This window comes from Mustela nivalis, assembly GCF_964662115.1.
Source record: "Mustela nivalis genome assembly, chromosome: 12".
Taxonomy (NCBI): Eukaryota; Metazoa; Chordata; class Mammalia; order Carnivora; family Mustelidae; genus Mustela; species Mustela nivalis.
The window spans coordinates 28175280-28188140 of NC_139031.1; the positions used below are offsets into that span (position 1 = coordinate 28175280).

The 12861-nt window shown below is 41.1% G+C and overlaps 1 protein-coding gene across 1 annotated transcript; it reads right to left on the reverse strand.

Annotated features, from left to right (window-relative positions):
- Window positions 1-392: 392 nt before the first annotated feature.
- Window positions 393-12385, reverse strand: WNT16 (Wnt family member 16). Its single transcript, XM_082693319.1, has 4 exons — window positions 12078-12385; window positions 11646-11887; window positions 9407-9693; window positions 393-2474 (listed from the first exon to the last, which is right to left on the reverse strand). Exons 1-4 carry the CDS (start codon window positions 12170-12172, stop codon window positions 2010-2012), a joined length of 1089 nt encoding a protein of 362 aa, XP_082549445.1. The 5' UTR covers window positions 12173-12385; the 3' UTR covers window positions 393-2009.
- Window positions 12386-12861: the final 476 nt, after the last annotated feature.

Sequence of the window (12861 nt, forward strand, 5' to 3'; positions counted from 1 at the left end):
GTCTAGTTAATAGAAGAAATCGGTTGTTAATGGGAACTATTCTTTATCTTAAAAAAGAGAGAGAGATTGCTTATTTTCAATGCAGACAAAATAGATTTGCTGTGCCAAAAAAATAAAATAAAATAAAAGACATGAGAATAAGTGTCTCTCAGTGGACACTAGATTGGTAAACCACTCTTTTAAATAAGTACTATAATTATTCAATTATCATTTCTGAATTTCTTATTTATAAATAATTTTTTTGTTAGACTTTAAGGGCCACAATTAAATGGTTTGCCTTGAATTTAATATTATGCATGCCTGAGATGTTTTCCATGGGTTTTCTCTTTTTTTCACTAATAATTGCTCTGCCTTGGTAAATAAAATGAAAAGGCAAAAGAATGAGACCTGTGGACAAGGAAACATTTCTTTATAATAAGAAAAAGAATATTCTTTCTTTGTCCTTTCTGAATTTAGAAATTTTCCCTATATAATACTGAAATGTTTAACAATTCATAAAAAACATAAGCATCTACATTTAAACACAACCTTAAATATAGCCCTGTAATATCTACCAGGAACCTTGTAAAATATGATGAATATACATGCGTGGATCCTAAACTTAGAGATACCATTCAACATTCACATGGAAATGCAGCATTACATATAATAAAATAAATATCCAGAATATCAAATCCACAAATTGATCATTATTTTGATTTAGATTCTCTTACCAGTTAACACTTTTACTGCATAATTTATTATAATAACCTTACAAGTTAAACATAACTAATTAAAAGCAGAACTTAACTAATCTGCTGAAATAACACAATTCTCAGTATTTTGCAGCATATTTTAACCTATAACATCTAAAATTGTCATTTTGACAAGAAAAACACATCCATATAACTAACTACTCAATTAACTTCTTTTCAACATTTAAAAAAAGGTATGGAAAGTAACAGAAGCTAATCTTATTTCTGAGATAATTTTATTGCCCTTGCTCTTGGGCTTTGGCAATAAGTGTCTTAAGTGTCAATATATATCATATAACTTAAATACTGTATTTACAAAATATATAACTTTTTTTAGCAAAATACTATACAAAATACTGTTTTTACACATTTAAAGGGTGCTTCCCCTTACAATGTATGAGAGCCCTTTATGTTTTTACCTTTAATTTTCCCTCCTGCTCTTAAGATCCCTCTCTTCCCCATTATTTCTGAGCTGGGGTTTTAAGAGTAGCAACAGGTCTATCATTAAAGAACAAACCAACAACACTACATGTTAACTCACTTGAATTTAAATTTTTAAAAAAATGAAGCCAAGGATAGGAAAAGTGCTGTATATCTGACTGAAATTTTTCTAGATAAATTCTCCTAGTTAAAAGGCACTTAAAATCCAAACCATACATTTTACTTTTTACGTTTACATACTTCCCTTTTGTCACTAAACATCTCTAGCAAACACTTTCTAGGCACACAGTATCACTAAGGGAAATTCGTTTTGATTGCCCTTCTTTTGAAATGCATGAAAGGGAAACTAAGCACCCAGTACTTCTGTTAACTTTCCAGCATCTGTTTCTATGAGCGAACTGTATGATTTCTTCATCTAAAATGGTGAGAGGATAAAGGAGATCCTGTTTACTGTTCCTTGCTGCTAGAAGAAGTGTCTTTCAAAAATGCCTCATATTCCCCCACTACTGCTGAGTTCCACAGCTGAGTTCCACAATCCAGGATCTTATCCTGAATATGGACCAGGTCTTCCCGCATGAAGGCTTCTTCCTGTTCTTTCCTGTTCAGGAGTCAGATTATCTTCCTGGTGTGTCAATATATATTTCTAAACCAGCAAAAAAATGAACCTAATCTTTGTCAACTCTGCTCCTTCCTCCCCGCAAAGCCACACGCTCTGTGTGTGATCGGCTATCCGTTGGGTAAAGGGAGCTCAGCGCCAAGCGCCAGGGTCTGGGACTTAGAGGAGGCAGGGGTCAGCTTCACCAGGCCTGCACGGTGAGAGGCTGGCCGGAGGGGCTACTTGCAAGTGTGGACGTCAGTCATGCTTTCACACCTCCTGCAGCGGACGTAGCAGCACCAAATAAACTTGCACTCGCACCTCTCCACGTGCCTGACCACGTGGGTGTTGTAGCCTCGGCCACAGCAAAGGAGGTTGCAGCCGTCCGCGCCCTCCGACGTGCGGTTGCATTCTCTGCCTTGGGTCCCGGGGATCCCTAGTTTCTTATCCTCGACACAGTAATTGGGAGACTTATTAACGTAGAGGAGATCATCCTTGCGAATGGGTATTTTCCTCTGATCTTTGTCTCTTCTGCGCATTTTCCTCTTTATTTTGTCCGAGATTTGGACACTGTTTTCGTACTTATCCTTCAACAAGTGGCCAATCTTTTCAAAAGAAGACATAGTTTTCCAGCACGTTTTCACAGCGCAGGAGCCGGAAACTCCGTGACATCGGCAATCCACGGACATCAACTTGGCGACAGCCTGAAACCAACCGTAATGGTATTAAATAGCATTCGTGAAGGGTTCCCCCGCATCCCCGCCCCCGCACCCGAAGCTCGACTTGACCTCATCCCTTCACTTTCTGAGTCTGCTTAGTCCTGCCTAAAGGTGATCGCTTTGAACATGAAGGCTCTTTACAGTTGCTTCAGGGGTCAGGTGTTCTGTTCTTCTCTTGACCCTGCCAAGCAAATACTCCCAAGTCTTGAAGTGGTGGTCCGGGCTGCTACTGTTACTGGGGGCGATCTGAGACAATAGAGGGAAACCACTTCTATTTCCATTTCTTTGTAGAATTCTGGGTGTGAGAGAATGCCCACGCATACTTCCCTGTTCGACACCAATCACCTTGCAACTAAGAGTGCGCGGTTCGTGGACCTGCAGCACCGACATCCCTCGTGGGAAATGCAGACTCTCAGGCCCCACTGCAGACGCACAGCACCAGAATCTGCATTTTAATAAGATTCTCCGGTGACTCCTACACGCATTAAGGTTGGAGAAGCACTGAGAGGGCAGGTGTCGTGGGCGCGCACGTGCACAGAAGCATCAGGGGAATTTAACTAATAACAGGGGCTCTAATCTCTGAGATTCTGACTTAACCCACAGAGGTGCCGTCTGGGCAGCGGCGCTTCCATAAAACTGCTCAGATGATCCTAACGGGCATCTAAGCATGAGATCTACGGAACTGAGAGCTTCCCGGTTCGATCACTGTAAAAGTCCTTTCGTTCACGTGGGCGTGGGGTGGGTGGGTGGGAACCGCGTTATCCTCTGGTCACAGACCACATGAGAAACCCTGACTAATCAACTTAAGTTGGTCAGAAGGAGAAGGGGCTGGAGAATGTGGTTGCTCCCAGCACATTCTTCCCCTCTTCTGGAAAATTAACTCAAAACATATGTCCTATTCCTGATGGATCGGTAGCACCATCCCCTCGTAGCAGAGGGGTAATATATGTATGTAACTCTTCAATTCAAAGTGCAGAGTTTGGTTTATTCAGACTGAGGAATTCAATGAAATTACATATATCCGTAAGAGCCCACTGCCTGGCCCACATTAGAATCTAAATAAATATCCCCTCTCCGGAAGAAGAAGGTAGTACAGGAAGAGTTGAGAGAAAAATGTGAAAAGGGGCTAACAGGGCAAAGGCAATGTAGAGATTTCAAGAACTTTAGGGTTCTGCTGTCTTACACCACTGGGCTAGTCAGCACAGCTTCCTTCAGTCCCCAGAGGATGGCAGAGCAGATTAATAAATCGCCAGGGCTAGCTCTCGTGTTGACGGTCTGTCAACATGCTGGGTAAAATGAAAAAGTGATCTGTCCGCTCCATAACGTGGAAATTATGTGTGTAATCGCACCAAAGAAAGGAAAAACTTCACGGCTTAAATTCCACTTACACTTCTTATCAAAACTATAAAATGACAAGGGTTTATGCTTGGCTATTTTATACTAAACCCGACACTGACATGTTTGTGGAATGTTATGTTTCCTAACAAATTAGAGTTTCTGAACTATCTAATGAGACAGAATATTTCGGACAATTTATCATAGTTGCAACCTTGAGTGAGAGCATATGGTATTGATTTGTGTAATATTTGATACTTCTTATTAGTGTTTAAAATAATAAACGGAATAATATTTAAACCCTGTCCTTTACAGAAGAGAGCACATATGCTTTTTGTGAATTCACAAAACGGAGAAGCAAGTAGCTATGTCTATTTCTTATTAACACAGGGCAAAAGATACCTCTCAATGGTAATGAGAGCAATTTATAAAGTATGGCACAAACAAAAAATAAAGTATGGCGCAAACGCTTATTTGCTTAAATTTATGGCATTCGATAGCCACAAAGACTTCAATTTTTTCAAATGGCTCCAGGCAAATAAATGTTCAAATGAACGCAATCTGTGTACTTTTGTTCAGATTTTAAAGGCTTGAAGGATATGAGAATAAGAGAGCTCAGTTAATGCTAGGTAATAACAAAACAAATTGTCCAAAGAAAGCCAACAATCGAAGAATGTCTGTTTATGTATTTAAACCTGATCAGCATTCCTTCCAGTCATCACTTGGTGATTTAAAGCCGGCTCTTGCTCAGAATCTTACTGAGGGGCGGACTTTTTCTTTCATTAACCAGTTCAGACATCACGTATGGTGTTGCCAATTTGCAAAGCACGGAAGACAGAGTAGATGCTCACCAAATACTTATGGAATGGTTAGTCCAGCTCACTGGAACAAGTTTTAACTCATTCTCTGTTGGTCATATGAATTGGAAGGAAGAATTGAAAACCACCTTTAGCAAAAGAGTCACTGCCAGGAGAATCAGTAGTATGGGGAGACCTTGATCCTGCTGGGTTCTCCTGCCATTCCTCAGTCCACAACTGTGTCCGTCCCCAGAGTGACATATTACTTGGTTTGAAAGATAAAAAGAGAGACTGATTTTCAGATCTAATGGTACCACCTGCTGAATGTGTATCGGAATTTTGGGAAGATTTTCCTGCCAGAGGAAAACTAGGGTCTTTTAAATACCTGGAGTTGGTTGTAACTTTTCAGGGATGATATTTTGAAGTTTTATTCTATTACCTTTCAGTTCCATTATCTTTTTGTCCTTAACAGTAAGTATAAAAATGGCATTTTCATCATCTACATATCTTACATTTTATCATATATATTTTATATTATATATAGTTTATCATATATATATATATGTATATGTATATAGTTTAGGACAGAAAGCCAAATAAACTTCAAGGAGAGGAATTCCAATAACTTGACATGCAATTTAAATGATTATAGACCCAAAACACTCTAAGGAAGAAACTTGGACAAATAGGGATTAAAATAAAGCAATGTAATTACCACTAGGAGAATTTGATGAAATGCAGAGTTCTAGGGCAGATCTCACACACACACACACACACACACACACACACTGTAGAACTTGGCTGTTTCTCAGAGCACCTCTTCATAAATTGTTTTACTTGATTTAGTTTTGTGGGAAGAAATGCCTTGCACACAGTAGGTCATTAGTGAATATGTACTTACATATTATTCCAGTTTTACCAACAATAAACAGCATGGTTAAGACACTTGCCTTTTACATTAAAATGTACAGGTGGGGGCACCTGGGTGGCTCAGTGGGTTAAAGCCTCTGCCTTCGGCTCAGGTCATGATTTCAGGGTTTTGGGATAGAGCCCCACATCGGACTCTCTGCTCTGCAGGGAGCCTGCTTCTTCCTCTCTCTCTGTCTCTCTCTGCCTGCCTCTCTGCCTACTTGTGATCTCTGTCTGTCAAATAAATAAATAAAATCTTAAAAAAAAAAGATAAAATGTACAGGTGGCGATATATGATCTAAAGTCTTTGTATCCAACAGGAGAATTTTAGTAGAACAGAGAAAAGTGAAAGTGGAAAATGGAGTATGTTTAAGGAACTTGCACGAACACTCCACAAAAAGGTATATTCTGAGCTTTTCAGCTAGGATTCTTAATTAATGTCAAATAGCCCTTCTGGGCTGTAGTGATAGCAGTCCTTTCCTGCTAACAAGAAAAGTAAAAGGCTAGCAACTGTCTGAGTAGCATGTGGTTATGAGAAAATTCTTTTCTCTACTCTAGTTGAGTTGTTAGGGTTTATAACGATATTAACAGAGGAATGTTTTGTGAACTATTGCAAACAGATGTGCACATTTTGGTGGAATATTTTTAAACTATGGGAGAGCAATTAGGAGGGTAGCATTTAATTTACTGGGCTCTTTGCGTTAAGTTTTGGTTTGATAAACTTCTAATGAACTGAAATAGGAAAGATGTATCATTAATATTAATGTAAAAATAGAAACTGCTTGAAAAATGGGCTGTGGAACTGCTGGCCCCACCATTTTGACTCCGAGGTAACCCAGCAGGCAATGATTGTTTTATCCAAACTTTATAGAAATGACCCAAAAAAACTGCTGCAGAACATTTTGTTATAAGCAGTTCATTTTGTCAACTATCAGATGATCTGGTTAAGTTTTTAGGAAAACGGTGACATAAGGTTGGATGGTTATATGTAGAATTCCTATTCCTCTGACCCATGTTGTCTCTTTCAGTCCAAAAATACATTTGAACCTGCTGAAAGGCAAAACACTTATGTGTTGTTCAAGTGCTTATAAATATTCTTGAAACAGGTCAATGAACATTTGGGGTTGGGCCCCTCCCACTTTTTTGAGTTACTCATCATAAAACAAATTATGGGGTAGGGAAACTTAAAAGTTTATGAGGTGGACAGGGGAAGAATGGAAATATTTTAAGCACACCAAAAGAAATACCCATAAATATTCCAAGTCACATTATTCCCAGAAGTTCTGCCCCTGGAAGACATCACATCATTCTGTTAGCCAATCACCATTCAGCAAAATTATTCTTGGAGTCATAACTTTAGGAATGGTGTCAGAAACCAAGTGGGAATCAGAGTACTTAAGGTCAGCGGTTAGAAAATCATCTATCCTGCTCATAGCACTACTAAGCGCCAGTACCCACATTTCTCTGAACGCTTTCCTACATTTTGAGTTTGGGATTTTGAGACCAAGAAAATCAACTCAATTGAATGCAGACCTTGAACTTTACCCAGAAGAATATGCCTATTAGATTAAAATCTTAATTGCCAATTTTAAAAATGGAGTTGGTTGTTCTTCCTTGTTAGATAATAGCCTGCAAACTTGGTTGGTTTTTGTTGTTGCTGTGGTGCTGGTGCTGGTGGTGGTGGCGGGTTTTTTTTTTGGGCCACCAGTGGAAAGAAAAATACAAAAATGTTTGAGTTGTAATACTTCCTGAAAAAAGACCAACAAAAACAGCAGTCCAGGTAATATTTTGTAATATTTTAAGATTCCATCTAGACCAATGGGGAACAAAAATATTCAGTAGGGAGAACCCTGAAATTGACAAAAACTGAATGTATATATTTAGGCTGAATTGTTTTCTGCATAATTAAAATGGCAGAAATCCCGGTAATGTGAGAAGATTGTTTTTTGCCAACAAACACAGTGGATTAAAATTGATGCTAAACGGTTGTATGTTTTTAATAAACTCAGAATATAAATAATAGTTTAAGATCAAATAGTTACAGAGGCAAATACTGTTACCTAATTTGAAACAACACATGAGACAGAATAAAACTAAATAGCTGCCTAATGATACTAATAAAAACACAGAATATTTCCGACCTTCTCACAAGTTTGGGGATAATCTTTATTCAAGGGAATTAATTATGACATCAATTTCCAAGTTTTGTTTTCTAGTTAAATTTTTAAAAAGCTCTACCAAATTGTTTAAAGAACAGCTAAAGAAGATTTAAGATCTAAATCGATAATCAATATTCATTTTTTGTTTTTAAAATATATTAATTTGACTTATTTTAGTATTTTTCTCATTTTAATTCTAAAGTTTTAAAGAACATACATTAAAAAATGTAAACATATATTTAACCCTCTTTTATAGTCATATGTTAGAAATAATTTTTATTGGAGAATATTTAAATTGAAGCAGACCCCATTCATCGAATTTTTTTTCATGCAAAACCTTAAGGAGAAGAGATATGTGCATAACTACATGTTAAACAAGAGTTACTCTAGTGTGATCAGCTAACTTTTAAAGCTTCTAAATAAAAATATGAAAAACCTACCTAGATATTTACTGACTTTCCTACTTTCTATTTTGCTATTTTATATCAATATTCAAATCGAATTGAAAATTCAGATTTGAATTTGAAGTGTTATGGTGATAATAACATTTATGGAGTTTTCTGTTTTTGTATTATAAACCGGAGCGGTTAAGCAAAGAAAGCTGGTTGAAACTTGCACCTATTCTAAGTGGGTTCCATTTATTCCAAAAATGTAAAACAAATGCAACATGTATTTTAAATATTCCTGACAGACACGGCAACTTGTTTTAATTTATTTCAGGAGATTGTGGAGGATTGCAATGACTACTTTGGGACTTTTACAGGTTATTGGATATTACAATAATGTAGGACATGTGCTGATATTCCTTGTCTTGAAAAGATTATTACAACATAGAAAATGTATATTCATAAGAAAGTTTGGACTGTTTTAGGAAAATCACTGTGAATTGCCAAGTAATTCAGCTATGTTGTAGAGCTCAAACTTTATGGTGTCAATAGTCATTTAAATAAATATGTAAAAGGTAAATTAAGTTACAAATTGATTCCATTTTGAGAAAACTTAATATGAAAAATCAGAATTCATAAAAAAGTTTAATTAGATGGTGGTTCTTCAAATTTGCCTACCCTTCAGTCTTACATATATTTAAGTATTCATACATATATCTTAGATTCTTATCTGCAGTTATCATTTTTACAATGTATCTATGTCACTTTATAATAAAATAACAAATTATCTTTTTAAAAACTTTGTTTTACCAAAATGTTAGTTAAGAGTTATATATTCCCGGATGTATTCAAGAATGCTTGCTAGAGAATGTAAGGACATATCAATAACATGTTTGGGAGTTCATTGCTCACTAAAAATAGATTTAAAAAATCAAAATGCAAATTTGAGGTGGAATTTGATTCAGTCCCATTAGAAAGGCAGATTCTATAGACGTTAGTCTGGCTCTCTCACAAATGGAACAAAATGACCCCAAAGGCACGTCTACGCCTATTATTTTATAATTGGTGTTCTGGGTGTACAAAGTACAAAATCACCAATACACTCTATAATCAGATTCAACTCCTATCAGATGGAGAACTGAAACTAAATCAATGTAGAAGTTATCCATATATAATAAACACACATACATATTATACATATATATGACATATATATTTCTCAGACTACAACTGTATGTTTTTCAAGTCATTTGGACAGATGCATTCAGAAGTGTAATCCTAGTGTTATTTACTTAAAGGAACTAGATTTCATTCCATTTTCTGATACGTACCTGCCTTCCAGCTTCGTTGTTGTGCAGGTTCATTGCTAAAAGTACTTTGCTTTCTTTTCCTGTAGTGTTTCTGATGGGGAAATCTAGGAACTTTCTGCTGAACCACATGCCATACTGGACATCATCGGAGCAGCCCCCCCAGTGCCAGCCTTCGCTTGCTGAACCGCCGTTCTGTAAGGTGGTGTCACAGGAGCACTCGGTCATGTTGCCTGCACTGCAAGACCTGGTCACAGAATGCACCAGGCCTGCTGCCATCACAGCATAAATAAATGCTGTTTCCTTGGTGCCTAGAACAAAACATAAATTGCTGAATGAAAGAGCCAAACTGTCTGTTTATGTTCACAACAAAGCTTCCTGTTCATCCTCTTAGCAGGGAAGCTGTTTTTCAATTGCTTTCAATGGATACTTTTAATGAGGACATATTTAGGAAGGACGATTTCATAGTGTTTCAATCTTTCAAAAAAGCAACATTAATTTTCAGTATTTCACTTGGGGGGGGTTATATATTGTGTATCATAAATTGTCTTCACACCTTAGAATCATCTGTTTATTTTTAAAATTAAAAAATATGCCAACACCTAGCTCTGTGCTTAATAGACAATAAAAGTTCAATAAACATGTGTCGAATTTAAAATTCTCTGCATGGATACCGCAAATGGTAATACAATGCCCAAAAGAGTCCAGATTACTTTTTAAAAATTTATCATTTTGAAAGTGTTCTCATGAAACACGCTGAAAAATTTGGTGTGAGTTTTGTTTGTATGTTGTACGCTGGTATGCAAATTAGGATTAAGCAAAGGCCAAAGCAATCAGTAGATGTTACAGTTTACTTTCATGTCAAAGACCGTTCTTTTTTTTTTTTTTAAAGGAAGATATTATAAATAATCACAAATATTAATATTAAACAGTTAAATATCTTATATATAACTAGCTCATCCTTTTACAGGCTGAAAGACAATGAAAGGATTGAAATGTCACCAGAAAAATAAAAAAGAATTATTATAGACAATCACTAAATACATATTTAGCACACCTACAATAAAGAGAGCTAAACTCTTTGCAAATTAAAGTCCCATCAAAACATTAGCAAAATGGACTAGAAGAGGCTCAGCAGGTGACCTTTTTTCTTTTGAGATGTTAAGATTAGAGTAGAGTTGCATGCCCGTTGTCCAATAAACCTTTTCAACAGCTGATGTTCTGCATTTCAGCAACTGAAACTTTTTTCTTCTTTTTCTCCTCCTCCTCCCCCTCCTGTTCTCCCTCCTTTTCCTTCTCCTTTTCCTCCTCCTTCTCTCTCTTCCTTCTTCCTCCTCCTTCCCCCCCCCCCCCTTCTTCCTTCTTCGCTTCTTTTTTTCTGCCGCGGGGGTCAGGGTTCCTTCGGAAGGGCGTGCCGCCCAAAACGCAGCGGGGCAAGCGCAATGCTTTGGCGGCGATGTGTGCAGGGGACGTGTGGAGAAGGGTCCAAGGAGGAGGGAGAAAGGAAACGAATGCGAAAAACAACAACGAATCTTTCGGCTCCCAGGTTCTAGAACTCTCTGAATCTGCTGAGATTTCTAGAACAATCCTGGTTCCCTGTGCCTTTATCCCTACCGAGTAACCAGGCACGTGGAAGCGGAACTTTTACTGCAGCTTCCCGCGCCGCGGGTGTGCAACGAGGAGAGAAGATAGAGAAGGGAAAGAGAACAGAGGGGAGAGCCAAAGTAGTCGTGCTCGGGAGAGCCGCACCTTGAGTTGCCCAGGACACTCCCTTTAGAAACCAGCATTATTCTGTCCACCCCGCGCTCCGAGGTGCCAACAAACGCGAGGCTTCGCTGCAATTAGCCCCTTGTCCAGGGCTCCGTGCGCAGCGGCGCTGCTTAAATCAAAGCAGATGCGGCGGCAGCATTCCCTGCTGCCGACATCATGTTTCTCCAGCTGGTCACCCACGTAGGGGGGCGCTACGGGGTCCGAGGGGTCGGCCGGGTGGAGTGTCAGTTTTTCTGTAACTCCCGCCCGGCGCCGCGGGAAGGAGGAAGAGCTACAGCTCCTAGCGCCCGGCTCCGGACCCGGGGGGGTCACCCCCCTCCAGGACCGCACCTGCACCCGGGCCTGGCTTCCGTCACCCCCAGTTCTCGTCCACGAAAGGACCTCTTTTGGGATTTAGAGAGCGACGGACCACGCAAGCGCTACTCTGTTTACTGTAACTTGGAGGAGTTGTCGCCCTCCATCCCGCTCCATCCCGGAGGGTCCCGGGACTTACCGCTGCTCAGCTCGTAGCCAAAAAGAGGGCTGGTACCCGGCGAGGCGGCGGCGGTGACCAGGCAGTTCCACCTCTCGTGTCTGAACTGGCTCCTGCACTCCTGAATGCCCAGCCGCGCGCCCTCTCCGATGCTCGGCAGCAGGTACGGTTTCTTCTTGCACAGCTCCTTCTGGCGGCTGTTCAGCGGCAAGTTGGCGCAGCCCAGCTTCTCCGGAACCCCAAAGGAGGCGATGCCCAACCACCTGTAAGACACCGCGGTCCCTAGCGTGAGCCGCTCCCCAGCTCTCCTCTCCAATCCCAGATGTTTTCCCGAAAACTGGGTCATCTGCCCTAGGAACCCCCATCTTGCTTCCCCTCTTCAACTGAAAGTTCCCTGAAGCTGGGCACCCCTATGCCACAACCCGCGTGCGCCCCTACTGCCCCCATACTCACATCCAATTTCCTTGGGCTCCGCAGGGGAACAGAGCGAGCAGGGCTGCCCACAGCGCGCACAGGCGCGACAGTCCCAGGAGCGCCGCTCTGTCCATGGCCCCCGCATGGAGTCCCCCAGCCCCAGCCACTCCTCTGCTCTCCCTCCCCAGAGGCCCGCCGAGCCAGAGGTCAGTTCCCCAGCACCGAGTTGTCCGTCGCCCTCTTTCCCCCTGCAGACAACATAAAAAGAAGGCCAGCGGTGGTAGGGGCTCTCCGCAGCCTTCCCCTGGCTCGCAGGGAGCAGTGAGAGGAGGTGGAGAAAGGAGCCTGGGGCCCTCCTCCTGCGACGAGCTTGAGGGGTGCAGGAGGTGCGGGAGCGTCCCTCGCCGGAATAGGTGAGAAACTTGTGTTGATGTAGCCCTGTCTCCATCGCCCCCGGCCTCTCCTCCCATCTCCTCCCCCTGGCCGCGCCTGGAGCCTGATTGGCCCAGCCTCGGCCCCGCATCTCATCATCCCCGGACCTCAGGCTCCCATTGGCTGCGAGCGGGCTCCGCGGGGGGCGCCCGGGCCCGCGGCTCCCGGACGGCGCGTCCAGACCCGGGTGTGTTCTCGACCTTTCCTCCTGTCACGGTCTTCCGCGAGCGGGGCCCTGCGGGAGGGGTATGGATTCAACCAGAAGACGGCTAGGGCCGCTTCTGTCTTAGCAACCCTGGGGGAAGGCGTGGGTCGAATGGGAGATGTTTGCGTTCCACCCACCCTGCTCGCCTTCGGATTAATTACCCTCTGGGTGGAGTGGCTGGAAAAT